This window comes from Mobula hypostoma, chromosome 6, assembly GCF_963921235.1.
Source record: "Mobula hypostoma chromosome 6, sMobHyp1.1, whole genome shotgun sequence".
Taxonomy (NCBI): Eukaryota; Metazoa; Chordata; class Chondrichthyes; order Myliobatiformes; family Myliobatidae; genus Mobula; species Mobula hypostoma.
Genome location: NC_086102.1, coordinates 158,305,107 through 158,332,088, shown reverse-complemented (window position 1 = coordinate 158,332,088; position 26,982 = coordinate 158,305,107). Strand labels below are relative to the sequence as shown.

Genomic DNA, 26,982 nt, shown 5'->3' with positions numbered 1-26,982 from the left:
ATCGGGATTGAATTGAGATAAAGAGTTATTAGAAAGGCTAACAGTACTTAATATGGATTAGTTATTCAGTCTGGATGACCTGTATTGCAACAGACAGAAATCGGCAAGGTATATACTGGAATCTTCTTTTCTTCCTTAAATAGATACAGGAAAGAACTCTCAAATCTGAATAATTAATATTCAAAATTATTATTCCAAAATATAAAGAGATACATTCAGAAAACACAGGCCAGTCAGTTTAAGCTTTTGAAGACTGCAATGCAAGGGAAAGGTAATAGCCACTTGGACAAATATAGGTCATAAAGGACAAGTAACATGAAAGTGTTCAAGACTTCATCTTTAGGAGCCATGCTTTCAATCGCCAAGTTCCAAGCGATGGAATTTCCTCATCAAACTTGATTGATCCTCTATTATTATTATTTTCCTCCTTTTAGAAAAGACTTAAACCTACCTCTGACCAAGATTGCATGCCCTTACATTTCTCAGTACGGCTAAATGACAATCACTTTGGCGCTATATAAAAGCCTGAGTGACAGGAGCACCTCTGTTTTCCTGCAAAACCTTGCCTTTCCCTTTATCTGAAAGTCAATAACCTCGTGCAGAGCAAGTGGAAGTTCAACTTAAAACTCAAACTTATAATAAGGTGCCGTGAAACTCAATGATACACCGTGAGTGGGCACTCCAGCTTATTAAAGTGAATCGGTACCCAGTGTGAGTTTAATGAATGGAATTATACCAGTCTCACAAATATACCTTGATCTGCAGCGTATATTAATATCACTTTCATGAGCATTCCTGATGGTACGTCATATTTCAATGTCTACAGAATATAACTGCATTACCAGCCAAACTCTCATAGGTTATTTCTAAAAATACATTCGGCGATATGTTAAGTTTTAACAAAACCATTGATCAGGTAAATCAAATTTCTCCAAGTGTATCCAACACTGCAGATTTCTGGAAATACCGTGATTCAACAATGTAAAAGACACATGAATAAATTCAAATAATATCTCACAGTGCTTTAAAGTGCAGAATAAATGCCCTTACCTTTGTGATGTGTTTTTGTAGTTCTGTCTGTAAAAGAAAAACAACATTAGCCATCATCCCCTCTTCAATATGAAGACAAATGCATCTTGAAATAAGAAGAAACACATTAGGTAGAGATTACTATTCTAAAGTTCACTGGTCTAAGAGAAGCAAATTTGGCAGTGCTTTCTCCAAGATGAGGAGAGGTCAAGGAAAACAGACAACTTCTACATTAGGGCAGTTTTGGGAATGGAAAGTTGCCCTTACAGAATTCACATATCACCAACCAAAATGAGACACTGAATAAAATAAGCTCTTGCAGAAATTACACAGAAATAAACAAACAAACAGTGCGAAAGAAACAATATCTTTTGTTTTTTTCTGTTTTAGTCATTCAATGATGTGAGGCATTAAGATTTGGATACGTTTTTGCTTCAATTAGGTTGACATCTATAGCTAAGTCCCTCTCTTACCACATCCTCTCCATTGTGAAGGCATGTAAACAGATATCTCAGACTCTTCACCTGTGTGGCATTTTTTCTGATGCGCTGCAGCGTGGAAAGCTGCCGTAGCCACGGCCAGCTCTTCCCTTAGCTCCTTACTCCACCTTCACTACTTTAATCTGAAGTCCTTGCATACCACCTTTCTCCCAGGAACACTGATCATTGAATTCTATCCTTCTCCCTAATATTCCCATTTCCTAATCCAGGAGATTTGTCCATCCAAGTCTAATGCTAGCCTCAACCATTACATAACTAGTGAAAGGTCACTTTGTTATCACCAATAAATTGACTTAATATGACAGAAAAACATCCCAGAAGAATCTATTTCCACTTATAACATGGGATTTGATGGGAAGATTTCGATATGGAGCACAGCCACTTTGTATGGTGGGACCACCTTTAATTGGATTTATTCTGAGATAAAGTCAGGGCCTGGCAGGGTTCCTCTTCCTTTCGATGTGATTGCTGTCTAGAATTTGAACTAGAATAGGAAAAATGTGATCACTCAAGTCAAGTACGATGTTCTAAGGAGTTATTTCCTTAATGCAGAATGCTTGTGAGTGACTTTGTTTAACATGGAGAGGCTGATGCATGTATAGCCACCACGTGGTCCTTGACAGCTCGGGGCCTGAATCCAGTGGCATGGAGTGCCAAGTGACTGGGGACCCTTCACTGCTGCAGCTTTCCTACATTGCAATGTGTCACCATCTCTCACCAGCTCCACCAGTGATGTCTTGGCTGAATTGCTATATGTCTGGAACCTGCCCTTTGACCTTACCACCATTGGTGACCCCACCAGGAGCCAAGTTCCAAGCGGCATCACTCTCAGGACCTCAGGAACTCAAGCCTGTCCACCACAAGGTGACAATCCTCAGAGTGATGAACCAGAATAATTATAATTATTCTGAACCACAGTAATTACCCACAGATTGGAGAAGAAGCCATATGTGGTGAGTTCCACTAATCTGAATGTCAATCACCTTTTCTCACATAAAATCAACAGAAAGGAAAATACTGCTGATGCAGGAGACTTCAAATATTAATAAAAGAGTGCTGTAAGCATTTAGCAGATCAGTCAGTGGGTGGGAAGAGAGGTGGTAAAGCTTAACGTCAATGACCTCCAAGCTGGAGTCAGTGCTGCCCCCCAGTGTTCGCTTGGAAGAAGACAAACCATATTGCGTTCGACTGCAGACTGCTGCAACATTTATGGTCTCAGGGTTTTGGACTATATATTTCATGTGTGGCTGTATTTTACTGACATTTTATTTCTTTTTGCTACCTTATGTGTGTCTGCGGTCTTATATGTGCTACTTGTGTTGTGTGTGACTGATGGTGCTGTGTTTTGCACCTTGGCCCCAGAGTAACGCTGTATTCGTGGGTATTAATGTATTATTGAATGATAATTAAACTTGAACTTGAACTTGAGAAGGTCTCTTTGAACAAATGCTGCCTGATCCATTGTGGCCCCTGGAATTACAGTCAAATATGTAAGCCAGATAAATCATTTTTGAAATGTTGCTTAGCTATAGTGAATGTCAATAATTATTTCATGAAATAAAGCTGCTTGTAAAATTTTATCAAACATTAAATTACTTGCTATTTTTAGTTTATCTAAGATCTGTCTAATTAAAGGTCGCCATGAAATTTTAGATATTATCCATAAAACAAAAATAAGTGAAAATATCAAAAATTTAAAAAAATAATTTAAAATGGAAATGGACAAAAGGTATTTGGGAAAAAAAAAATCAGTGATCAAGCACCACCTGTGGAGGGAGAAATAGCTGACAGTCCTGATGAAAGATTATCAATGTGAAACATTCAATAGGGTTTTTTCTCCACAGCAGCAGTCTAATCTATTGAACGTTATCCTTCAAAGAGACATCAATTCTAACATGCTATCAACAAAATTTTTGAGATGGTTGTTTGACTACAATTTTACAAATTCACTTCTGAAAAAAAAAACTGGTTTGATAAGATGTAATTAAATTTGCAAAATTCAATTATTAAAAAATAGGCAGAAACTGCTTCTTTATAATAACTAAACAATGACTGTAAGGCATTGATGCTGAGATACAACATACAAATTTATTAATAATTTTCTTATTTATATCACCATCCCATGCTACACATCCTCCAGAAGCAGAGAAATAATTCTTCATATATTGTCTTAGCTGGTGCATCCAACAAGATGCCAATTTGCAGTCAAGAATTGCAGAACTATTGCTTGCCTAAATCTTATAACCTCAGATAGAAAAGAAAATGAAGCTCTGTAGCAATCTTAAGCTCCAATTCTCTCTCATTAAAAGATTATCTAAAAAGATATTTCAATCACCAACTTCAATAGAAAGACAATTTATTTCATTAGGAGATAAATGAGACTATTTTTTCATTTTCACATGCATGAGACCAAGATCACTTTTCATTCTTAAATATCTAACTCCAAAGCAGTTTCCCCACTAGAGTCAATTAGTTTTAAAATATTGGAAAAATTAGTTGAACAATATTAAAAAGAACTGTATTTTATGAAATATCTCATGAATAATATCCTTAATTTATAGGCAAATAAATTCAATTTTTGGACTTATTTTGTAGGTAAAAAAACAAGCAAAGACATAATTTTAAAAGCCAAACTGATGAAAACACTATTCTAAAATTGCAGAAAACCTTTATAACCAGATTTTTGTTAAGTACGAATGATAGTAGCTTTCACTTTTAATTTATTGGTCCACTAATTCGCTCCATGTCTTCCCACATTAAAAATGCTTCAGCAAACGTGACAGAAAAAAATAAGCAGCCCTGGTAATTTCTTTCCAGCACTTTAAGAACCTCAAAAGCAGAAGATCAATGTAATATCTTAAAACCAGCTTTCCCAGAAAACCAAAGCATGCTACTCATCAATTAGCAGTCCCATCACCATCACCTCTTGCCCCCAGCCCCCTGCCCTAGATGCATCATTTAGTCTATTTCTATTAAATTTCATTGATAAAGTGTCTAGTATTTGAGTAGTGAGCTTCCAATGGATTTCCCCAGCCTGTCGTCTTGTCAATAATTGGATAACATATAACATTGGCATCAATCGAAAGAAAAGCAATCTGCCGTAGGTTCCACTTCTGTCAGGTCTTCAAAACATCATGATGAAGATGTGAGAATTCATAAGAATGTAGCAAAACTGCAGCCGCCCTGTGTTCAAAGAATATTCATTCTGTTTGTTCAAGATTCAAGTTTGTTTAATGTCATTTCCAATACACATGTGTCCAGGAGAATGAAATAATTGAAATTACCAGGGCTGCTTATGTTTTCTGCCACCTTTGCTGAAGCATTTTAATGTGAGAGCACATGGAGCAAATCAATGGACCAATAAATTTAAAGTAAATCTTACAATCTCTCCTACTCCACAGAAATCTGATTGCAAATAATTTTCTGCAATTTTAGAATAGTCTTCTGATCAGTTTAAGTTTCAAAGTTCTGTCCATTGCTTGCTCTTTTTACTCATAGTTGGTTACAAAGGGGTTTTGTGGTATGGTTCATGTTTGGAGTGGAGCCAAAAGCAAGGAATAAGCAATGGCCAAAATTATTTACTACACAACTTTTCTTTTTAGTGCTATTTTAGAGACACTATGACATAGACAGCAAAAGGCATATGTGCCCAGAAAATTCTAGAAGTTTACCACCAGACACATAGGGTGCAGAGGATGGTGCAAGGCAATTGAAAATCTGTTATTGCAGAAGTATTATAGATAACAATTTATTGGGATTAAACTAGAAGAAACACATGCACAGGTGATGGTGTTACTTAGACACCCACGAAACAGGGATACAAGCGGGTTGACTTCGTCCATAAATTGGAAATACACATTAAAAAAACAACTTGATATGGTAACCATACCTCCACAATACTCTAATGAATGACATCGACTGAGAGTAAACAATTACCAAGAGTGGAGGGAAATAGAGGAATGTAACTAGTTCTGCCATTGTTGAGAACAAATATATATATGTAGATTGGACAGTTGAATTTAATATTATGGGAGTTTGTTTATAGGTTTGTATATACGGGTGTCTGTAAGTCAGGAATTCGTAACCCAGGAGACAGCTGAGAGTTGATTGCCAACAAATATAATTACATTGTATAAAAGATGGGAAGTCTACATTATATGACCATTGAGTTGATAAATTGTTTAAACAATGTACTGTATTGCCAATGGTATCCATGCAACCAGCCACTGAAAGTAATGATTTTAGCATTACATTTAGAAAAAAAGTTGCATTCATTTTGTGAATTATACTAATAATACAACTACAACAATACTTAATAATCACTTCATTGTTGGTAATCAATTCATTATTGCATGAGGTCATGAAAGGGAAGTATCTATAATCAAAGAAAAATTCTTTGCATCATGCAACATTTTAAATGCAACATGAAAGATAGTGGAATAATAGTTCAAGTCCAAAAGTCCAAAATTTGATCACAAAAATAATACTTACAATCCTTGCAAGCGAATCCACATTTTCTCAGGATTGTCTGGTTTTAAGAACTCCAGAGAGCTGCAGCCAGATTCCTTGTTCTCTGCAGACGAGGTAGCCATGGTGAAAATTCTGTGATAAAACAGCTACAGTTTAGACTCAAATACAGCAACTTTAAATCTCCCTTTTGCAGGTCAATCTCCCTATCGTTAGGCACATCTCACAACACTTACCCTCCATAACGTTTTTTTTCTTTTAATTAAGGATCAGGATTGATTTTTGATCTCATTGCAAAGCTGATTGTTCTGAATAATGCTTGGCAATGCCAAGGTTTAATTTGCTAATATAAAACAATTGCCACAGATTAAACAGATGTTAAAGCTGTAAACACATGCAGGCTTCCGTAAGAGATCCGCAAAAGGCATTTAAGTTTATTAGATTCTTCAGAAGATCCTTATTTACCGACAAGTATCCAATGAACTTGCTTTAAAATTAGGAACTGAGTCATTACTGAAGACAGAAAAAGATACTTGTCAAATAGCTCTGCAGTGTTCACAGAATAAGGAAAAGAAACAATAACATCTTCATAAATCCAGGTAGGATGTTGAGACACAAATTGGGAGTTCTCACCACAGACCCAACCCACATCACCTTTGAAAACAGCAAACAGATAAGATGGGAAATCACGGAGCTCCACAGGTTGTAATTTTTAAAAAACTGATAACAGCTGATGGTGAAGTCACCCTCTCCTAGCAACTATACCCACTAGGTAACTGTTATTGAACCTAGAGATTTAGCAGCTGCAAACTATCAGTACACTGTATCTTCAGAGATACACAAATCCCATATTTAAAGTGCATTCAGATATATTTCAAGAAAATTTATAAAGTGCAATTAATATGATATGCCAAGGTCATTAGCTGCCAAAAGGTACCAGTTAATTCAAATGAAGTGATTAGCAGCTTACTGGTAGAGCTCTTACTTGGAATACAATACAGTAGTGCAATTATTGAAATATAATGGTCAATTAAAAAGTAAGTAGGAGGCAGACTGATCTGCAAAAGATATTACACTAAAATCTAAATGATTTCTTATTCCATTTATATTATGAATTTTAGTACATTGATGTTTAACAAAGACAAACGAACCCTAATTCCTTCTAGGGCAAGCAACACACATCAAAGTTGCTGGTGAACGCAGCAGGCCAGGCAGCATCTCTAGGAAGAGGTACAGTCGACGTTTCAGGCCGAGACCCTTCGTCAGGACTAACTGAAGGAAGAGTAACTCCTGTTGCTTGAATTTCCAGCATCTGCAGAATTCCTGTTGTTTCCTTCTAGGGCAAACTAATTTCATTTATATTAAAGCTGCAATAGTTTAGCTTCGCATCATCTAGTCCTAATGACTGCCAACCCAATATTGAGATGATTTTATTGTGGCAATGATAAAGTCTACAAATATAGCTATTACAATGACCAACATGACAATATGCATTAAAATCTAGCCAATTAATATGCCAGCCAATTAATAACTCACCATTTGTTTTACACATTACTATCATCTGTTGTAAAATGACTGGCAAATTTATAAATGTCATCACACCTGAAAATACTTTACTGTATGTGACATACTTTGCAGTATTTTCAAGAGATGAAATTACACTCTTCAAATATGTTTTTTTATGTAGCAGGCTTTTTTTTTGCAACTGTCCAACTCATTTGCTTGAGAATACACATATTTAACTTGCAGTAAATGCTAAAAACTGTAACACTGTGACTAAGGTCTTTATTCATTTTTTCAACTCCTGTAATTAACTACAGCTTACACAATTGCTTCTTCAAATCAGTTTTGATCCTCAAGGGGTATATGATAATAAGCCAGATTATAAATAAAATGAAAAATAAATTATTCAAAATAAGACAGAAACACAAAAGTACATTGCTGATAGGATAATCAATGTGATGATTGATTAAAAACTGCTTCACACAAACATGTTCAAATCAGAAAAGAAAGATTCAGATGAATAATCCTCAGTGTAGAAGACACTGAGGATTAACTTTAAAATTCACTTCAAAATTCAGAATCAATGAAAAAGGTGCCCAGCGAGATGATGTATTAAATGAATGTGAAATATATTATGAAAAATCATCATGTTGCTGTGATAAACCTCACAATCATGGAGTCATAGGCATGGCTAGCCTTGCATATGAAGTAAAGCAGCAAAGGCTAGGTTTACTGGCCAGTCACCTTGAACGTTTATTTATTCATTGAGATACAACGCAGAACAAGCCCTATGGGCCAGGCCGCCCAGCAATACCCCAATGTAATCCAAGCCTAATCATGGGAAAATTTACAATGACCAATTAACCTTCTAACCTACCATCCAATAGGTCTCTGAAACCAGAGCACCCAGAGGAAACCCGTGTGGTCACAGAGGAACATACAAACTCTTTACAGGCAGTGATGGGAATTGAACCTGTGTCGCCTGTACTGTAAACCATTGTGCTAACCACAACGTTACCATGCCACCTAGCATTGCTAGCATTGGGGAACACCCGGCCCTTTAGATGGCTCCAAAAAAAAAAATGATGACTGCTGAATTTCAGAAGCATTTTGTTTTAGTGTTGTGTTACCCAACTTTATGAACCAGTGTCAATAGTCCGTGGTCACACAAGGTTACACAGTTGTATTCATCACCAATGATCATACAATTTTTTAAACAAATGTTATACTATCTATAAAATTGAAAGGAAAAGACAAACAAAGAAAGTGGGTGTATTATATTTGCCAGCTTTAGAAGTAGCAGTTCATTGTGGCATCAAATAAAAAACAATATTCTCACCACTGCAGAATGGCAAGACGCTCAAACATTTTTGATAGGTAACTGAGTTCAAAGGTTCAGAGGTTCAGTTTATTATCAAACTATGTATGCAGAATACAATTCTGAGATTCCTCTTCTCCAGATAGCCAAGAAATACAGAAGAACTATGAAAGTCATTGAAAGAAAATACATCAACCTCACTCCCACACAAAGAAAAAGAAACAGAACTCACAAACCCCAAACCGCCCCCCAACCCCTCCCTCGCACAAAAACTAACAGATCACAGCCATTAAAGCATCAAACCCCATACCCCTAAGCCCCTCCCATGCAAAAAAGCAACAACAATATCAAACCCCCAACCTCCCTCACACACAAATACCCAGTGGAGCGCTCACACAGAAAAACATCATGCCTCAAATCCCCAACCACTCCCTTGCCCAAAAAAGTAACATATTGCCCATCTGCCAATCAGCAACAAAAAAAGAAAATACAGAAAACTGGAAGAGACCAATAGAGACTACTGTCCACACCGATAATCATGTATGTCTTGGAATTCCAAACACCTACTCCATCTGCATCAAGGAGAGCGATAGTTCAAACTCACTCCTTGCGTGCTCAAACTCAAACCTAAACCGACCCATTTTTAAAAAATTTCTCTCTCAAGCTGTGTTCAAAACAGGGTGTTACTGATTTATCAGCCAAAGATAGATGTTTAATCATCAAGATGGTTTTCTCATGCCTGTATTTAACCAGAGGTCACAGGTCAAGACAGGTTCGACATTCGTCCTTGATTTTTAGTGACATTACTACTGCCAAATCAAAACCTGAGTGTGATGACAATTTACAAGACATAAATACGATGGCTGAAAGAGCAGTTCTGTGGTTGGGCATACTGCAGTGAGTGACTCATCAGACTTATCTGTAAATGCCATCATTTACTAAGCAGAAATTGAATGCCTGAGGGAATTCTCTCCATTTACCTAGAGTGCAGCTCCGACTGTCTAGGAGCTTATCAGCGTTCAGGACAATGCAATTAATTTAATTATTTATTATGGCATTAAAACAAGAGGGATTTGGTTCATCAGGTCCATGAAATTCACAGGAGAAACAATTCCATCAGATTCCACTTCACTGCAGCTGCTGCTTACTCTTCTTCAATCCATCAAATCCTCTGATTCTTCAGGCACATAATATGGTATGATTTTTACAGTACACAATTAATTAACCAGCACATTGTTGGGATGTGGGAAGAAGCAAAACCCATTGAGCCATGTAAATTCCACACACAGGTCTGAATATGGCTGCCGGAGCTGTAGGACAAAGTGCTAACCACTGCATCACCATGCTCCTCTTGGTTGGTACCACATATATTACTGTAAACATTCATTTCCCCCACCACTGGGGTATTGTGTACTCATTTTAAAAAAATATGCCACAATATTTTGATTCCGCTACTCCAGTTTCACCTCCTTAAACTATAACATTTACCAACAAAGAGAACAGAGAACATGGTTACTGCACTATGTACAAACCACTTTGATTTTTGGTATGTAAGACCATAAGCCCATAAACATTAGGAGCAGGATTAAGCTATTTGGCCCATCATGTCTACTCCGCCATTTCATCATGGCTGATCCATTTCCCTCTCAGCCCCTATCTCTTGCCTTCTTCCCGTATCCTTTCATGTCCTGACTAATCAAGAATCTATCAACCTCCGCCTTAAATATACCCAATGACTTGACTTCTACAGCTGCCTGTGGCAATGAATTCCATAGGTTCACCACTCTCTAGCTAAAGATATTCCTTCTCATCTTCATATTAAATGGACATTCCTCTATTCTGAGGCTGTGCCCTATGCTCTTAAACGTCCCCATCACAGGAAACATCTCTCCACATCCACTCTGTCAAAGTCTTTCATCATTCGATAGGTTTCAATGGGATTACCCCTCATTCTTCTGATTTCCAGTAAGTAAAGGACCAAAGCCATCAAACATTCCTCATATAATAAGCCTTTCAATCCTGGAATACCTTTGGTGAACCTCCTTTGAAATCACTCCAATGTCAACACATCCTTTCTTAGATAAGGGGCCCAAAACTGCTCATAAGTGAAGCCTCACCAGTACCACATAAAGCTCAACATTACATCCCTGCTTTTACATTCTCGTCCTCTCAAAATGATGGCTGACAACGCATTTGCCTTCCTCACCACTGACTCAATCTGCAAGCCATCTTTTAGGGAATCCTGCATAAGGACTCCCAAATCCCTTTGCACCTCGGGTTTTTAAATTTTCTCTCCATTTCAAAAATAGTCTATGCCTTTATTTCTTCTATGAAAGTGAAAGACCATACACTTTCTAACATTGTAGTCCATCTGTTACATCTCTGCCCATTGTCCTGATCTGACTAATTCCTTCTGTAGCCTCTCTACTTCCTCAGCACTACCTGCCCCTCCAGTTATCTTCATATCGTCAGCAAGCTTGGACACAAAGCCATCAATTCCAACATCCAAATCATTGAAATATAATGTAAAAAGAAGCCATCCCAAAACAGACCCCTGTGGAACACCACTCGTCACTGACAGCTAACTGGTTAACCAGCCTCATGTGTGGCACCTTGTCAAAGGCTTTCTGAAAATCCAAGTACACGACATCCACTGATTCTCCTTTGACTATCCTGTTTGGTATTTCTTCAAAGCATTCCAACAGATTTCTCAGGCAAGATTTTCCCTTAAGGAAACAATGCTGACTTTGGCCTATTTAATCATGTGCCTCCAAATTTTGGTATGCTCTTTGATACTATTGGGTAGCTTCCCTTCACATTTTATCTTTTCTCTCTTTATGGCTTCTGTTAGTTTTTTCAAAAGCTTCCCAATCCTCTAACTTCCCACTAATTTTTCCTCTAATATATGCCCTCTCTTTGGCTTTTTTGTTGGCTTTAACTTCTCTTGTCTGCCATGGCTGCATCAACTTGCCTTTAGAATACCTCATCTTCTTTGGGATGTATCTATTCTATGCCTTCTGAATTGCTCCTAGAAACTCCAGCCATTGCTGCTCTGAAGTCAATTCTGCTAGTGTTCCATTCCAATCTATTTTAACCAGTTCCTCTCTCATGCTCATGTAATTCCCTTTACTTAACCGATATATGAGACTTCAGCTTCTCCTTCTCAAATTCAAGGGTGAATTCTATATCATTATGATCACTATTCCCCTGTGGGCTCCTTCACCTTAAGCTCTCTAATAAATTCTGGTTCATTGCACACACTCAATCCAGAATAGCTGATCCCCTCATAGTCTCAACCACGAACTCCTCTAAAAATCCATATCCATCTCATATGCATTCTATAGACCCCTCTTTCAGGATCCAGAACCAACCTGATTTTCCCAATCTACCTGCATATTGAAATCACCCATGGTCTTTGAGCAGTGCTCTTTTGACATGCATTTTCTACCACCTGTTGTAATTTGTAGACCACATCTTTGCTACTGTTCAGAGATATATAACTCCCATCAGGGTCTTTTTATCCTTGCAGTTTCTTAGCTCTACCCACAATGATTCTACACCTCTTTCTAATGATTTGATTTCATTTTTTACCAACAGAGCCACAGCTGCCCCTATGTCTACCTGCCTGTCCTTTCGATACAATGCATATCTTTGGATGTTAAGCTCCCAGCTATAATCTTTCAGTGATGATTCAGTGATGCCCATAATATCATAATTGTGAATCTGCAACTCTGCTACAAGTTCATCTCCTTTATTCTCTATACTGCGTACATTCAAATATAACATTTTCAGTCCTGTATTCATCACCCTTTTCTATTTTGTCCCCTTTTTACATTGCAACTCATCCCATTGACTGCAATTTTTCCCTATCATCAACTTCTCCTTGCTAGCAGTCTCATTACACAATGCCTCTGTTTATAAACCACACTGCCCCATCACTTCTGTTCTCATTCCCCTGCCACATTGGTTTAAACCCTCCCAAACAGCTCTAGCAAATCTGCCCTCAAGGATATTGGTTGCCATTGGGTTCAGGTGTAACCCGTCCCTTTTGTACAAGTCATACCTTCCCCAGACAAAATCCTAATGATCAAGAAATCTGAACCCCTTCCCAATGCACCAGTTCTTCAGGCATGCAATTATTTGCCAAATCAAGCTATTCTTACCCTCATTGGTGCATGGCACAAGCAACAATACAGAGATTCCTACCCTAGAGGTTCTGCTTTTCAGCTTTCAACCTAGCTCCCTAAAATCTCTCTGCGAGACCTCCTCACCATTCCTCCCTCTGTCATTGGTGCCAATACGTAGAAGACTTCTGGCTGCTCCCCCTCCCCCTTTAGAATGCCATGGATCAAACCTGAGACATCCTTAGCCCTGGCACCTGGGATGTCTAAATATATCATTGCATCTAAATGCTGGAATTCTCTCACAAAAGCATTGTGGATATATCTTTACCAGGAGTGAAGTGGATCGAGAAAATGGCTCAATGCTACCTTTTCAAGGACAATAAATTTTTGCCTTTAGAGGTTCCCAATTCCCACAATTTAAATGAATATAGAACTAACTACTTGGTTCAGATTCATTGTTAGTAGTTCCCAGAACCATTCACTTCAAACCAGATATCACTCTGCAACACCTCTAATGGACCTGTTGTATCGGTGCAAAGGAACATATCCAGAGATGGGAACAAAAGAGTCTAGAATATTGTCTAAAATAAATGGCTGTGTGATTATCACCAACATTTATCTGAATATTTTTCACCTAGGAACTTCTTTTCAGGGTTGATAGACCTTTGTCTGAATTGTTCCGGTATGGAGCCTGGGTGTTTGCCAGGAATGATCATTGTATTTAATTTTCATGTCCTTCTTTATAAAATTGGTTCAGATGACTGGGAAAGAGGAGTTAATCATTTCCCATTGATCTGGAAACAAAGACGAGACCAGATAACGATGGAAGAGTTTAATTGCTGTAGGAATCTATTTATCCTAATGGTCTTCTAATGAAAATCTGTTTGTTTCATGATCACTACTGCTGATGTAGAGATTCCAGATTCTTTTTCTATTTCAGAATCAGGTTTTATGTGATGTGAAATTCATTGTCTCTTCCCTTGCTGTGGTACAGTGCAAAGACATAATGTAAATTACAAAATAAATAGTGCAAAAATAAAAGGAATAATGAGTTTATGTTGCTGAATTGTACTGAAATCTGGGTAAGAAGCCATTTATGAATCATTAAATGTGTGTCTTGATGGTAGTAGCATTAAGAGGGTATGTCCCAGGTGGTGAGGGTCTTTAGTGAAGACCGCTGCCTTCATAAGGCATTCACCTCTTGAAGGTGTCCTTGACCAGCAGCCAACCTGGACCATATAACCATATAACAATATAACAATTACAGCACGGAAACAGGCCATCTCGGCCCTCCTAGTCCGTGCCGAACACTTACTCTCACCTAGTCCCACCGACCTGCACTCAGCCCATAACCCTCCATTGTTTTCCTGTCCACATATCTATCCAATTTAACTTTAAATGACAACATCGAACCTGCCTCAACCACTTCTGCTGGAAGCTCGTTCTACACAGCTACCACTCTCTGAGTAAAGAAGTTCCCCCTCATGTTACCCCTAAACTTTTGCCCTTTAACTCTCAACTCATGTCCTCTTGTTTGAATCTCCCCCACTCTCAATGGAAAAAGCCTATCCACGTCAACTCTATCTATCCCCCTCATAATTTTAAATACCTCTACCAAGTCCCCCCTCAACCTTCTACGCTCCAAAGAGTAAAGACCTAAAGACCTAACTTGTTCAAACTTGGACATCAGAAGTTTTGAGAGGACGGAATTTAATCAGGTCCGCTGCCCGAGGATAAAAGGCAGCAGTGGACCTTTCTCAGCACTACCCACCCCTCCACCCATCTTCGTATCATCCGCAAACTTTGCCACAAAGCCATCAATTTTATTATTTAAATCATTGACAAACAATGTGAAAAGTAGCAGTCCCAATTCTGACACCTGAGGAACTCCACCAGTCACTGGCAGCCAACCAGAAAAGGCTCTCTCTAATTCTACACATTGCCTCCTGCCTGTCAGCCATTCCTTTATCAATGCCAGAATCTTCCCTGCAATGTTATAGGATTTGATCTTGTTATGCAGCCTCATGTGTGGCACCTTATCAAATGCCTTCTGAAAATCCAAGTAAATGACATCCACTGTCTCTCCTTTGTCCAACTTGCTTGTTCCTTCCTCGAAGAACTCTAACAGGTTTGTCAGGCAAGATTTCCCTTTTCAGAAACCATGCTGACTTTGGCTTATTTTGTCATTAGTCTCCAAGTACCCCAAAACCTCATACTTAACAATGAACTCTGACACTTTCCCAACCACTGAAGATAGGCTAACCGGCCTATAATTGCCTTTCTTTTGCCTTCCTCCATTCGTAAAGAGTAGATTGACATGTGCAATTCTTCAATCCTCTGGAACCATAGAAACCACAGAAAAACTACAGCACAGAAACGGGCCTTTTGGCCCTTCTTGGCTGTGCCAAACCATTTTCTGCCTAGTCCCACTGACCTGCACACGGACCGTATCTCTCCATAGACCTCCCATCCATGTATCTGTCCAATTTATTCTTAAATGTTAAAAAAGAACACGCATTTACCACCTCGTCTGACAGCTCATTCCATACTCCCACCACTCTCTGTGTGAAGAAGCCCACCCTAATGTTCCCTTTAAACTTTTCCCGCTTTACCCCTAACCCATGTCCTCTGTTTTTTTTTCTCCCCTTGCCTCAGTGGAAAAAGCCTGCTTGCATTCACTCTATCTATACCCATCATAATTTTATATACCTCTATCAAATCTCCCCTCATTCTTCTAGCTCCAGGGAATAAAGTCCTAACCTATTCAACCTTTCTCTGTAACTGAGTTTCTCAAGTCCTGGCAACATCCTTGTAAACCTTCTTTCAACCTTATTAATATCCTTCCTGTAATTTGGTGACCAAAACTGAACACAATACTCCAGAACACCATGCCAGAATCAAGTGATTCTTGAAAGATCATAACCAATGCATCTGCTATCTCTTCAGCAACCTCTTTCAGAACTCTGGGATGTAGTCTGTCTCGTCCAGGTGATTTACCCACCTTAAGACCTTTGAGTTTGTGTAGCACTTTTTCCTTTGTAATAGCAATGGCACTTACTCATATTCCCTGGCACTCATGGACCTCTAGCAAACTGCTAGTGTCTTCCACAGTGAAGACTGATACAAACTTCATCCGCCGTTTCTTACTACCTCACCAGCATCATTTTCCGGTGGTCCGATATCAACTCTTACCTCCCCTTTACTTTTTATATAACTGAAAAAACTTTTAGTATCCTGATTTATATTCTTGCTAATTAACCCTCATATTTCATCTTTTCCTTTCTTATGGCTTTTTAGTTGCCTTTTGTTGGATTCTAAAAACTTCTGAATGATCCAACTTCCCAGTCACTTTTGTTACATTATATGCCCTTTCCTTGGCTTTTACGCAGTCCTTAACTTCCCTTGTTAGCCATAATTGCCTATCTTTGTCATTTGAGAACAACTGTGGGACATATTTATCCTGCACCTTGTGAACGATTCCCAGAAACTTCAGCCGTCTCTGCTCTGCTATCATCCCCGCCAGTATTGCCCTCCTATCCACCCGAGCAAGCTCCTGTTATGCACTCCCATTCATATACATTCAACCCAAACTTTACTAACACCACAAAAGTATAGTCCTGATGGCCGACATTGGTGTGATAGTATGAAGGGACTTTCTCTACTGTATGACTCTGACTTTAAATTATACAATGTATTTCAGGACCTGATGAAGGGTCTCGGTCCGAAACATTAACCGTTTATTCTTTTCCATAGATGCTGTCTGACTTGCTGAGTTCCTCCAGCATTTTGTGTGGAGTACTTTACTATTGCCTAGCCTTTTGTCATTTGTCCAACCCTTCTCCTTGTGTATGCTGCTTGTGAGAGGGAATCCTCCTTCATCCTGATCTCATCCTATTGTTTTTCCTAGTGTAAGGTTAGATTGTTTTGGGGCACTGCTTGTTGCTGATCTGGTAATTTTATCAATTTTGCACTGCTCAAATGAGCATTAACGGATTGGCTACCTAATATATACCCACTACAACACAGAAGAAAACACAGTGAGGTATTTAATGGGCATCTGATCACCACCGATGCTCATTTCATGTTTGATAACCCCCTAAAGTCTTGATATGGTTAATAGAAAACTCGGATTTTGGAAGTGTTTTTGAATCTGGCAGGACACTGACAACTATGCTGACCAACTGGCTGAAGTGTTCTAGAACATTCCTCAACATCTCACCGCTGCAGAATAAGGTTCTCTTAAGCAGAGTCTACTGTTTATCATTTGCAGCTCAACAATCAATACTATTATCCCTCAGTATTAATCATCAAGTTTCTAACCTGGGCCTCAATATATTCCTTAGCAAATGGAACCTTGACTTCCTCATCAGGAGACTAAAGCCAGTGTAGATCAGTGTTAACATCTCCCAGCAGACAATCAGCACAGGAGCAGCTCAAGGATAGGCACATATGCCATTGCTGTACTCTCTCTATACTCGTGACTGTGTGGCTAAGCAGAGCTCAAATGCCATCTATAAACTCTCAAACGACGATGTCATTGAAAAAATATCAGATGGTGATGAGGTGGTGTACAGGAGTGATATAGATCGGCTGGTTGAGTGGTGTTGCAACAACAACCTCAGACTTATTGTCAAGGAATTGATTGTGGGCTTCTGGAAATGTAAGTCGGGAGAACACACACCAATACTCATAGATAGATAGATAGATAGATAGATAGATATACTTTATTAATCCCGAGGGAAACTGGGTTTCGTTACAGCCGCACCAACCAAGAATAGAGCGTAAATATAGCAATACAAAAACCAAACAAACCATCAAACAACAAAATGCAAACTATGCCAGATGGAAAATAAGTCCAGGACCAGTCTATTGGCTCAGGGTGTCTGACCCTCCACAGGAGGAGCTGCAAAGTTCAACACCATCATCCAAATCATTGACATATAATTTAAAAAGAATTGGTCCCAACACAGACCCCTGTCGAACACCACTAGTCACCGGCAGCCATTCAGAAAAGGCTCCCTTTATTCCCCCTTCTTTGCCTCATGCCATCCAGCCACTGTGTCACAATGGAGGCATTGGGAACGGACCCAAATGTAAGTCACAGACACTGAAGTACAAGGAACAGGACTTGACTAGAGTAGGGACGTGACAGGATACAGACAAGGAGCAGGGACAAGAACACAGACATGGGCTAGGATATGGACAAGACAGAGAACCCGGACAAAGAACTATGCACTAGGAACCCAGGCTTGGGCTCCAAGCCAGAGACTGGACAAGGACCCAGAACCTGGGTCTTGCCTCGGGCTCGGGCCCCAGAACCAGGCAAGGACATGACATGACTACAGGACAGGACGTGGCTGGGGTCTTGGTCTTGGGTCTGGGTCTTGGGTCTTGAGGCTGCAGGCTGGGGTTTCGGGTCTTGAGGCTGCAGGCTGGGGTCTCCGGTCTTGAGGCTGCAGGCTGGGGTCTCCGGTCTTGGAATGTGGAGGCTGATAACTCAGAGGCTGGAGCTCAGAGACAGACTGGGAACTGTGCATCAACATAGAGCCGGGATTTATCCTTCGAAAAGCCAGGACTCATCTTTAACACGACACCAACACGAGACTGGACAGTACATAGACATAGAGCCGGGCCTTATCCTTAGACAAGCCGGGACTCAACTTAATCTCCACACCAAGGTAGGACAGGTCCCTCCGTCGGGTAACAGCAGAATGGCCGGACTTACCCAACAGAGGCAAAGATAAGACAAGACAGGTCCACTCACAGAGCAACGGCAGAATGGCCTGACTTACCCCAAGGAGGTGAGGACAAGAAGAGACAAACACCAAGGAACGACAGACAGTTCCATCTCTGCATCGGGGTTGCTCCGAGTCGCAGTTACCGTCAGCAACTTAGGCTGGCCACAGAAACAGCCGGATCCATACCTAGTTCAGAGTGGCTGACAGCCACTCAGCTGGCCCAGGAAACAGCCAAATCCATACCACAAAGACAGCTCCAACTACTGACAGCAAGGCTCCAAGAGGGGATGGTTCCCCAACACGGCCTAAAGACAGCAAGTGGCCGCTCTAGCCTTCCACCGGCAGGTTTCTCCCGGGGGATTTTGACAAGACAAATCAGCAGCCCACACTCAACCACAAGGCTACTTATATTCCAAGCCCCAAGATGGGAATCAAGTGCCTATGATTAACTCAACCAAAACAAGGGACAACTGGAAGACCCGGAGTCCTGAGTCCACGGACCGGACCGTGACACACTGCTTTATTCATGCTAGAATCTTTCCTGTAATACCACAGGCTGATAATTTGTTAAGCAGCCTCATGTGTGGCACCTTGTCAAAGGTCTTTTGAAAATCCAAGTACACAACATCAACTGATTCTCCTTTGTCTATTCTGTTTGTTATTTCTTCAAGGAATTCCAATAGTCTTGTCAGGCAAGATTTTCCCTTGAGGAAACCATGCTGACTACAGCCTATTTAATTAGCAACACTCACAACACGCTGGAGGGACTCAGCAGGTCTGGCAGCATCCATGGAAAAGATCGGTCGATGTTTCCCACGGATGCTGCCCGACCTGCTGAGCTCCTCCAGCATGTTGTGAGTTTTGCTTTCACCCCAGCATCTGCAGTTTATTTTGCGTTTTTGAGCCTATTTTATTATCTGCCTCCAAGTACCCCAGACTTTATCTTTAATAATGAACTCCACAATCATTCCAACCACCAAGGTCAAAATAACTGGCCTATAGTTTCTTTTCTTCTGTCTCTCTCCCTTCTTGAAGAGTGGAGTGACATTTGCAATTTTCTAGTCTTCTAAAACCATTCCAGAATCTAGTGATTCTTGAAAGATCATTACTAATGCTTCCATGATCTCTTCAGCCACCTCTTTCAGAACTCTGGAGTGTACACTGTCTTGTTTAGGTGACTTATCTACCTTCAGACCTTTCAGTTCCCCAAGACACTTCCCTCTAATTCATAAACTTCATGGCCCCCGATACCTGGAACTTCCACCATACTGCTAGTGTGTTCCACAGTGAAGACTGATGCAAAATACTTATTCAGTTCGTTATTTCGTTATCCCCCATAATTGCCTCTCCAGTATCATTTTCCAGCAGTCCAATATCAATCTCACCTCACTTTTACATTTATGTATCTGAAGAAACTTTTGGTATCTTCTTCAATATTATTGGCTAGCTTACATTCACATTCCATCTTTACCTTCTTAATGACTTTTTTTAGTTATCTTCTGTTGATTTTTAAAAACTTCCCAATATTTTTTGCTCTATTATATGCCCTCTCGTTGGCTTTTATGTTGGCTTTGACTTCTCTTGTTAGCCGCTGTGGTGTCATCTTTCCTTTAGAATACTTCTTCCTCTTTGGGAAGGTTCTTTTTCATGACTACAGCTCTGCCCTTAAAACCATCATTCCAAATAAACTGATTCCTAAGCTACAGAACCTGGGCCTTAGCACTCAGATCTGCAGCTGGATCTTCAACTTCCTCACAGACAGGACCCAGGCTGTAAAAATAGGGGACAAGCTCTCCTCTACAATCACTCTGAGCACCGGTGCCCCACAAGGCTGTGTACTCAGCCCCTTGCTGTACTCACTGTACACCCATGATTGTGTAGCCAAGTTTCCATCAAACTCAATATATAAATTTGCTGATGACACAACAATTGTAGGCCGTATCTCGGGTAATGATGAGTTTGAGTACAGAGAGGAAATTAAGAACCTGGTGGCATGGTGCGAAGACAATAACCTATCCCTCAACGTCAGCAAGACAAAGGAATTGGTTGCTGACTTCAGAAAGAGTAGCGGACTGCACGACCCAATTTACATTGGTGGTGCGCAAGTGGAACAGGTCAAAAGCTTTAAGTTCCTCGAGGTCAATATCACAAATGACCTGACTTGGTCCAACAAAGCAGAGTTCACTGCCAAGAAGGCCCACCAGCCCCTTTACTTCCTGAGAAAACGAAAGAAATTTGGCCTGTCCCTTAAAGCCCTCACTAATTTTTATAGATGCACCGTAGAAAGCATTCTTCTAGGGTGCATCACAACCTGGAATGGAAGTTGTCCTGTCCAAGACTGAAAGAAGCTGCAGAACATCATGAACACGGCGCAGCACATCACACAAACCAATCTTCCGTCCTTGGACTCACTTTACACCGCACACTGTCAGAGCAGTGCTGCCAGGATAATCAAGGACACGACCCACCCAGCCAACATACTTTTCATCCCTCTTCCCTCCAGAAGAAGGCTCAGGAGCTTGAAGACTCATACGGCCAGATTTGGGAACAGCTTCTTTCCAACTGTGATAAGACTGCTGAACGGATCCTGACCTGGATCTGGGCTGTACCCTCCAAATATCCAGACCTGCCTCTCGGTTTTTTTGCACTACCTTATTTTCTATTTTTCTATTTTCTATTTCATGATTTATAATTTAAATCTTTAATATTTACTAATTTTTACTATTTTTAATATTTAATATTTGTAATCCAGGGAGCGGAAAGCGCAGAATCAAATATCGCTGTGATGATTGTACGTTCCAGTATCAATTGTTTGGCAACAGTAAAGTGTAAAGTATACTCTCTGCCTTCTGAATTGCTTCCAGAAATTCTAGCCATTGCTGCTCTGCCATCATCCTTGCCAGTGTCCTTTTCCAGTCTATTCTGGCCACCTCTCCCCTCATGTCTCTATATTTCCCTTTACTCCACTGTCATACTGATATATCTACTTTAGCTTCTCCTTCTCAAATTTCAGGGTGAATTTGATCATATTATGATTACTTTCCCCAAACGTTCTTCTACCTTAAGCTCTCTAATCAATTCTGGTTCATTTCACAACTCCCAGTCCAGAATAACTAATCCTCTAGTGGGCTCAACCATGAGCTGCTCTAAAAAGCCATCCTTTAGGTATTCTAGAAATTCCTCCTCATAATCCAACGTCAACCTGATTTTCCCAATCTACCTGCATATTGAAGTCCACCATGACTATTGCAACATTGCCCTTTTGGCATGCATTTTCTCTCTCCCATTGTAATTTGTAGACTACCTCCTTACTACTGTTTGGGGATCTGTATAGAACTCCCATTAGGATCTTTTTACCCTTGCTTTTCCATGGCTCTGTCCACAATGGTTTAACACCTTCGAACTCTATGTCACCTGCTTCTAATAATTTGATTTCAGTTTTCTTCTGAACAGAGCAACGCTTACCCCTCTGCCTTCCTGCCTGTTCTTTTTATACAAGATGCATCCTTGGGCATTAGTCATTAAGCTTCCAGCTATAATATTCTTTCAGCAATGAATCAGTGACACCTACAACTTCATACTTGCTCAACTGCAACTGTGCTGCAAGTTTACCTACCTCATTCTGTATACTGCGTGCATTCAAATACAACACCTTCAGTCCTGTAGTCACCCTTTCTGATTTTTTCCACCTTTAATGTTGCAATTCATCCTGTTGACTGCAATTTTGCCGTATCACCAGCCTCTCCTCAGTACACATTGCCTCTGTTTGTAAACCAGCTACCTCACCTTCAGCACTATTTTTTGCCTTTCCTACAAAGCTTCTTGCATTGAAATTTACACAACTTAGGACACCAATTGCACTACACTCAACCTTTTGATTCCTAACTTTCTCTGATGTCTTCCCAACATCTGCCTCCACAACCTCTCCACTAACTGTACTGGCACTCTGGTTCCCATCCCATTGCAACTCTAGTTTAAACCCCACTGTGCAGCATTAACAAATGCAGATTCCTGCTAGGATATTAATCCCCCTCCAGTTCAGATGTAAACCGTCCCTTCTGTACATGTCCTATTTTCCCCAGAAGAAAGCCCAATGTTCAAAAACTCTTATGCCCTCCCTCCTACACCAACTCTTTAGCCACATGTTAAACTGTATAATCTTCCTAGTTCTGCCCTGACTAGCATGTGGCATGGGTAGCAATCCTGATATCACAACCCTGGAGGTCCTGTCCTTCGACATAACATCTAATTCCCTGAACTCCCTATGCAGAACATCATTACTCATCCTACCCATGTCATTGGTACCTACATGGACCATGACTTCTGACTGTTCACTTTCCCACTTAAGAATGCTAGGGACCTCAATCTGAGTTATCCTGGACCCTGGCACCCGGGAGGAAACATACCATCTGGGAATCCCATTCTCACCCACAGAACCTCCTGTCTGTTCCCCTAAATGAGGAATTCCCTATCACCACAGTGTGCTTCCTGACCGTCACCCAGTGCTAGACTCACTGAAGGTTAATTTGCAGGTTGAGTCTGTGGTAAAGAAGGCAAATGCAATGTTGGCATTCATTTCAAGGGAAATAGAATATAAAGCCAAGGAGATAATGCTCAGGCTTTATAAAACACTGGTCAGGCCACACTTTTTTAGATTATGAGGACACTCCGTCCTCGTTTATTGTCATTTAGAAATGCATGCATTAAAAAATGATACAATGTTCCTCCAGAGTGATATCACAAAAAAAAGGACAAACAAAAGACCAACCCTGACAAGACCACATAATTATAACATGTAGTTACAACAGTGCAAAGCAATACCATAATTTGATAAAGAGCAGACCATGGGCACTGTAAAAAAAAAAAGTCTCAAAGTTCCAATCGACTCCCGATAGTCTCGATAGCAGGCGGCAAAAGGGAGAAACTCTCCCTGCCATAAACCTCCAGGTGCCGACAACTGCCGATGCATTGGAAGCACCAGACCACAGCCGACTCTGAGTCCGTCCAAAAACTTCGAGCCTCCAACCAGCCCTCCAACACCGAGCACTGAGCACCACCTCTGCCGAGCACTTCAAACCCGCCCCGGCCGCCAAGCAACAAGCAAAGCCGAGGACTCAGGGCCTTCTCCTCTGGAGATTCTGGATCACACAGTAGCAGCGGCAACGAATAAGGCATTTCAGAAGTTTCTCCAACTGTTCCTCCATGCTCTCACGTCTGTCTCCATCAAATCAGGATTGTGCGCAGCACCCTACTCGACAGATAACAGATATCATTCACCGGAGTGGCCACTGCACGCTGCATCGCGCCATCTTCTCCTCCTTGCACTGTCAGTACTGTCAACAGTTTTGGGCCCTTATCTCAGAAAAGATGAATTATCATTGGAGAGAGTCCAAAAGAAGTTCACAAGGATGATTCCAGGAATGAATGAGGATATCATATGAAAAGTGTTTGGCAGCCTGTACTCACTGGAATTTAGAAGAATGTGGGGCGATCTCATTGTAAGCTACCGAATGTTGAAAGGGCTAGATTGGGTGGATGTGGAGAGGGTATTTTCAATGGTGGAGGTGTCCGGAACTAGAGGGGCGATCCTTTAGAATAGGGAACATTTGGAACATTCAGAAACAAGAAGAATGTGAAGGCAAATGGAGAATGCAAACCATTGGTTTAATTTAACCAGGAAGAAATCACCAGGTTTGAAGTGGGAGCAGGGAAATGAATAAATGATGTGTGATCTCACTTTGCCTGACAGAACTGATACAAAATTCATGGTCCAAAATGGCGACAACGGTTTTTGAATGGGGTTAAAGAGCAACAGAAGCATAAGAATCAGGCTGATAGCCGAGAAAGAAGAGTCACTATCAAATATAAGGAATCAATCTGGTGGTTCTAGACTTAACTGAAAATCACAGAAATCAAACAAAACATCAACAACCAAGAAAATTGCATTTATGGCAAGGAAGCTATACATTTATTGCAGCAAGAGAATGAACAAACCATAGCTGGTGGTGTAAGATTTGTTGTAAACTTAGCTATTTAATTCCTAATTAAAGAGAATGGATTTCCATTGACATAATAACTAAAACAATAATCATATAAAAACTTGGTGCAAGTTCATTATTTGCACCAGAGCAGTACTTCAGCTCTCCATTGGAAAATATGGTGAAAGAACTTGGGATTGGATAGAACAAATGTTACATACTGCCTTGAAACAGACCAGATTTGCTCAGGAACATTTTGACTACTGTTAATTGTGACCCAAATAAAAACTTAGTGTGGCAGCTGAGAAATAGCTGATAAAATTGCTATTTTACTCATACAAGCCGATCTCCCTTGACATCAATCACAATAAGTCATGCAACTTCAGGACAGGAGCATTATAATACTGATTTTTTTATATTCAGATATAAAAATGAATGTGTAGCTACAAGTCACAAAGTTAATGGTTATTTTTTCAAAGTCAGTGATTATTTTTCTTTACTTATGATTGATCAGGTCAATGATGCATTAAGCTCTCCAGTTTGTATATGTGCATTTGTCCTCTTCAAGTGTGAGGTTTCAGGAGCCTTGAATTTTGAGCTATTTACCTCACTGTTACCAAAATACTTTGCAGCAGAAGACATTAATCAGGTCACGTGATCCAAGTAGGGGTATTGTTAGCAGAATAGCCTACAGTTAAGCAGATTGAAGCCTCGAAATTCATGCTCAGTGTCACTGAAGATGATCAGGGGCCTCATTATCAAAAGAAGGAAATCCTGTGACATGAGGAGATGGCCCTACAAAAAAGCTCTTTGTATTCAAATAGTGCGATGGTTAGTTGTCCACTTCAAGAGAGCAGCAGGGGATAGTATATAATATGTTATCCACCAATTCAAATAAGGGAAAGATGTCTGCTTCAGCCATCAGTGAAGAATACTTCATTTCCTTTCTGCTGCACAGAATTTGCCCACCATTCTGGGGCCCAATGAAAATGAATAGATAAGAAAGGGAGTTCACAATGGCCTGATTGCGGAATTAGATCATTACAAAGTGCTTCACAACCAATGAAATCCATTTTGGCATCCGCAGAGACAGTATTCCTCTCCGTAGATGTTGCCTGATATGCTGAGCTCCTCCAGAATTCTGTGTGTGTTGTTCTGGATTTTTAGCATTTTCAGAATCTCACATTCCAAACAAATTCATTGGTAGTGGTGATTGGGAGAGCTTGTCACTTCCTGAACAATAAATGATTTATCAAGTGCAATTAATCAACATGCTATGATAACGCGGCCTGCTGTTCGGCAAGGGGTCACTCGCTGCACAAAAATATGCTGCTTCATTGAAGTGGTGCTAATTGATTTTGTAATGTGAGTTAGCAATCGGTATGAAACTGCCAGTCTGAAGGAAAGCTTTGAGGTCAAGGGAACCAAAACTGTAGAGCAACCAATGTGCAACTAAACTGGTAAATTAGTTTAGTACTGTCACATATACCAAGACCCAGTGAAAAACCTGTCTTGCATACTGTTCACACACATTAATTCATGACAGAATTGCATTAATGCTGCATACTTAATGGATGAGGAAGAGGACAAATTTCTGCCTTTTTGGTTCAGATAGAAAATACTGCTGTTTGAAGTTTAAATTGGATAGTAATTACACATGCAAAATTAAATGTGGAAATCACGAACTTAGAGTGATATAGCAATATAGCATGGATACAGGTCCTTCACCCCAGTGAGTCCATGTCTAACAGGCTGCCCACCAAGCTGGTCAAATTTCCGGCATTCAGCTCATACCACTCCAAGCCCCTCCCTCCATGTACCTGCATAGGTACTTCTTAAATGATACTATTAACCCTGCCTCAGCCACATCCTCTGGCAATTCGTTCCATATACTCACTACTCTCTACGTGAAAAAGTTGCCCCTCAGGTCCCTTTTAAATATTAAACCCTCACACCCTCAATCTATGGGCCCCAGTTTGGGCCTCCCCTACCTTGGGAAAAAGACAATTACTTTATCTACGCTTTTCATAATTTTAAACAGTTATATAAAGTCACTCCTCATTCTCCTTTGTTCTAAGGCATAAAGACCTAGTCGAGTCAACTTCTGCTTATAATTCAGGCCCTCCAGTCTTGGCAACATTCTTCTGCACTCTTTCCACTTTAACCAAGTCCTTCCTATTAAATAGAGTGTTCAAAATTGTATTCCTAGTGCAGCCTCACCAATGATTTGTACTACTGCAACATAATGTTACAATTTGCTTACACCACTACACTGAAGAAGTCACTAATGAAACAAATGGAACAGAATGAAGTTGCAGTAACTGG

At 40.2% G+C, this 26,982-nt stretch overlaps 1 protein-coding gene across 8 annotated transcripts in view; it reads right to left on the bottom strand.

The window, feature by feature from the left end:
* The window catches only part of pde1a (phosphodiesterase 1A, calmodulin-dependent), a 601,233-nt gene that overhangs the window by 465,590 nt on the left and 108,661 nt on the right, over positions 1-26,982 (bottom strand). For 6 of the 8 annotated variants that reach the window (XM_063052036.1, XM_063052037.1, XM_063052040.1 and 3 more), the window contains exons 3-4: positions 6,021-6,131; positions 1,051-1,077 (exon numbers count right to left, since the gene is read on the bottom strand). In XM_063052036.1, the coding sequence (XP_062908106.1) occupies positions 1,051-1,077; positions 6,021-6,131 (138 nt within the window). Of the gene's footprint in view, positions 1-1,050; positions 1,078-6,020; positions 6,132-6,232; positions 6,427-6,629; positions 6,663-26,982 lie in introns of those variants that run through there. The other 2 variants (XM_063052043.1, XM_063052042.1) reach the window with 2 other exon arrangements.